The sequence below is a fragment of the Cannabis sativa genome, chromosome 5 (assembly GCF_029168945.1).
Source record: "Cannabis sativa cultivar Pink pepper isolate KNU-18-1 chromosome 5, ASM2916894v1, whole genome shotgun sequence".
Lineage (NCBI taxonomy): Eukaryota > Viridiplantae > Streptophyta > Magnoliopsida > Rosales > Cannabaceae > Cannabis > Cannabis sativa.
In genome coordinates this window covers 49,790,286-49,793,176 of record NC_083605.1, presented here as the reverse complement: position 1 = coordinate 49,793,176, position 2,891 = coordinate 49,790,286, and the positions used below count along the sequence as shown (strand labels likewise).

General features: G+C 33.1%; 1 protein-coding gene across 1 annotated transcript; it reads left to right on the top strand.

Annotated features, from left to right (window-relative positions):
* The first annotated feature begins 304 nt into the window (after positions 1-304).
* LOC115717783 (uncharacterized) lies at positions 305-691 on the top strand. The gene has a single exon (XM_030646758.2). It carries the CDS (start codon positions 305-307, stop codon positions 689-691), a length of 387 nt encoding a protein of 128 aa, XP_030502618.2.
* The last annotated feature ends 2,200 nt before the right edge of the window (positions 692-2,891 follow it).

Here is a 2,891-nt window from a genome sequence, read left to right as displayed (position 1 = left end):
TACCAAAATTTAGACTTTAACATTATTTAGCAGAATTTTTATTTTTAATTTGGAAAAGTATACTTTTTCTTGCATTTTAGTACCCTAAATTTTTTCCTAATTTTTTTTTAATAATGTGAATTATATCAATGGGTTTATTGTTTTGTATTCTAGATTAATAAAGTGGGGTTGGAAAAATAATCATCATCACACTAGACACTACTACGGAAGCTCGGTGAGTTTAATTATTTATTATTTTTTAATTTAGAAATTAAAAGTTAATTTAACACTAATATTTTTTATTTTAATTTTTTTGTCCACATAGATGGCTTCAACTGGACACAAACCTAGATCTCTTGATGAGGAAGAAGATCCTGCGATTGAGCATATAAATAATGAAGAAACAGGTGCACAAGATGCGAATGAAAGTACAGCACCAACATCTACCACATTGCCTACTACGGATGATGGGACTGAGGAAAATGGATTGAAGAGGAAGTCAAACCTTTCATCATGGGTTTGGGAACACTTTACTAAGGTTTGTGATACTAAAAAGAATGAAAAAGCTAAATGCAATTATTGTGGTGCTCAATATGCTTGTGGTAGTAAGAAAAATGGGACTAGTAATTTGAGTCATCATATTAGATTTCAATGTAAGAATTATGAGGGGACTTTGGCAGTTGACAAGAAGCAAAAAAACACTTTGTTTTGAAATGAAAGGGGATAGAAATTCTTTGGTGACACATAAATTTTATCCCGAAGGAATTAGAGAATATGTTGCTAGGATGATTATCAAAGATGAGCTTCCATTTTCTATTGTGGAAGGTGAAGGTTTTAGAGAACTACTTTGGAAAATTGAGCCTAGATTTAGTGTCCCTTCTCGCACTACAATTACGAGGGATGTCATGGATCTTTATGTTAGGGAGAAGAAGAAGTTGAGAGAATTTTTTGTGAGAAAAAAACAGAGAGTTTGTCTTACAACTGATACATGGAAATCTTGTAAAAATTTGCATTACATGTGTTTAACTGGTCACTTTATTGATGATTCTTGGATCTTGCATAAGAAGATATTGAGTTATATTGTTGTTCCTAACTCTAAAGGTGACACACTTGGCAAAGCTATTGAACAATGTTTGTTAGATTGGGGGATTCAGAGAGTATTTACCGTCAGTTTAGATAATGCATCATCAAATAATGTTTCTATTCAATATGTCATAAATACTGTAAATCAGTGGGGTGGTGCAATCTTGAGAGGTGAACACATGCACTTGAGATGTGCTTCCCATATCTTGAACTTGATTGTTCAAGATGGGTTAAAGGAGTCTGACAAAATTATAAGCAAGATTAGAGATGTTGTGAGATATGTGAAATCTTCAAGTGCTAGAATGCAAAAGTTGAAAGAGTGTGCTGAGCAGGCTAAAATCACATGTAAGAAATAAGTTTCCTTAGATGTTCCAACTCGTTGGAATTCTACTTACTTGATGTTAGAGGCAACTGAAAAGTATCAAAAGGCATTTGAAAGGATGGAGATGCATGATGTAGGATATGTGAATGAGTTTTGTACTTCTGAGGAGAAAGCATGTCCTAATGAGAGTGATTGGGATAGGGCTAGATTATTCATAAAGTTCTTAAAGATCTTTTATGATTCCACCTTAAGATTCTCTGGGTCTAATTATGTAACATCAAACCACTTTCTAGATCGAGTTTATTTTATTCATAGTCGGTTGGCATTTTGGTGTGGGAATAAGAATAATTATAAACTGAATATTATGGCTGAATCAATAAAGATAAAATTTGACAAGTATTTGGGGCAAAATAAAGAAATTGAACCCTTTATTACTTGTGGCTGTTTTACTTGATCCTCGTTATAAGGAGCCATATCTGAAAGTATGTTTTGAGATGATGTGTGGTGATTCACTTGAAGCTTCAAGACATGCAAAAAATGTTAGGAAGATTTTGGATCAAATGTAAAAAGGGTACTACATCATTGATTCTAATGGTGATATGCATCATTCTTCTAGTACTCCCCTTGGGGAAGAGAGTAGGGATGAAGATGAGGATGATGATGATTACACTTGGTTTGATCAACAACGCAAAGAAAAGTTGAAGGCGGCTGAACACTCGGAGAATAAAATAGAAGTTGATAAGTATTTCATAGAAGCATGTGATGTTGGGTTTTGTGCCCTAAATAAAACCCTTTACAATCTGATTAGTTATCAATATAAGAAATTTGAAGTGATTTATGTTTGCATAAATTTTACATGCTAATGGTTTAATATGTTTATTACATTTACACACAAAATCTGTTAAGTCCAGATCATATGTTTATTCACAATTTAAAAACAGTATCGTCAACACAGTGGAATGTGATTGTGATTATATGAATCAAAAGACTAAGTCCCTGTTTCATCAGTGTTTTGGATTTACACTAATGTGATAATTAGCGATGATGTGTACTTACACTTGGAGTAAGTGTTATGTTCTTTCCAGGACATTAGTAAAGTATACTAATTTCGAATGTATGGAATATACATTGGACTGGACCGATATTGCAACTTAGTTAAGATAATATAAACTTACCGTCATATCTTTCCAAGTCAATATCAGTAGTTGATCTTAAGATTAAAAGAATCTAAATCCTGATATTCTTAGGCTCAACTCAGGAGTGCTATTCATGTTCTTTGATTTATTATTTAAGCCTACTTTTGGGTCAGGGTGATACGTATATTTTGGGAACATGATAGTATGATTGAGTGGGAGTGCTGAACGTAAATATAGAATCTATAGCTTCTACTGCTGTATAGAAGTCATGTGGTGATTCCCTTCGAGCTTAGCTAAATAGAAGTAAATGGATGAGCTCATGTTTAAGTGACTAATTCTTAGATCGCTAAACATCATTTACAGGTAGCTAA

Coding starts and splice junctions, on each gene's coding strand:
- LOC115717783 (XM_030646758.2), top strand. CDS start 305: ATGGCTTCAACTGGACACAAACCTAGATCTCTTGATGAGGAAGAAGAT.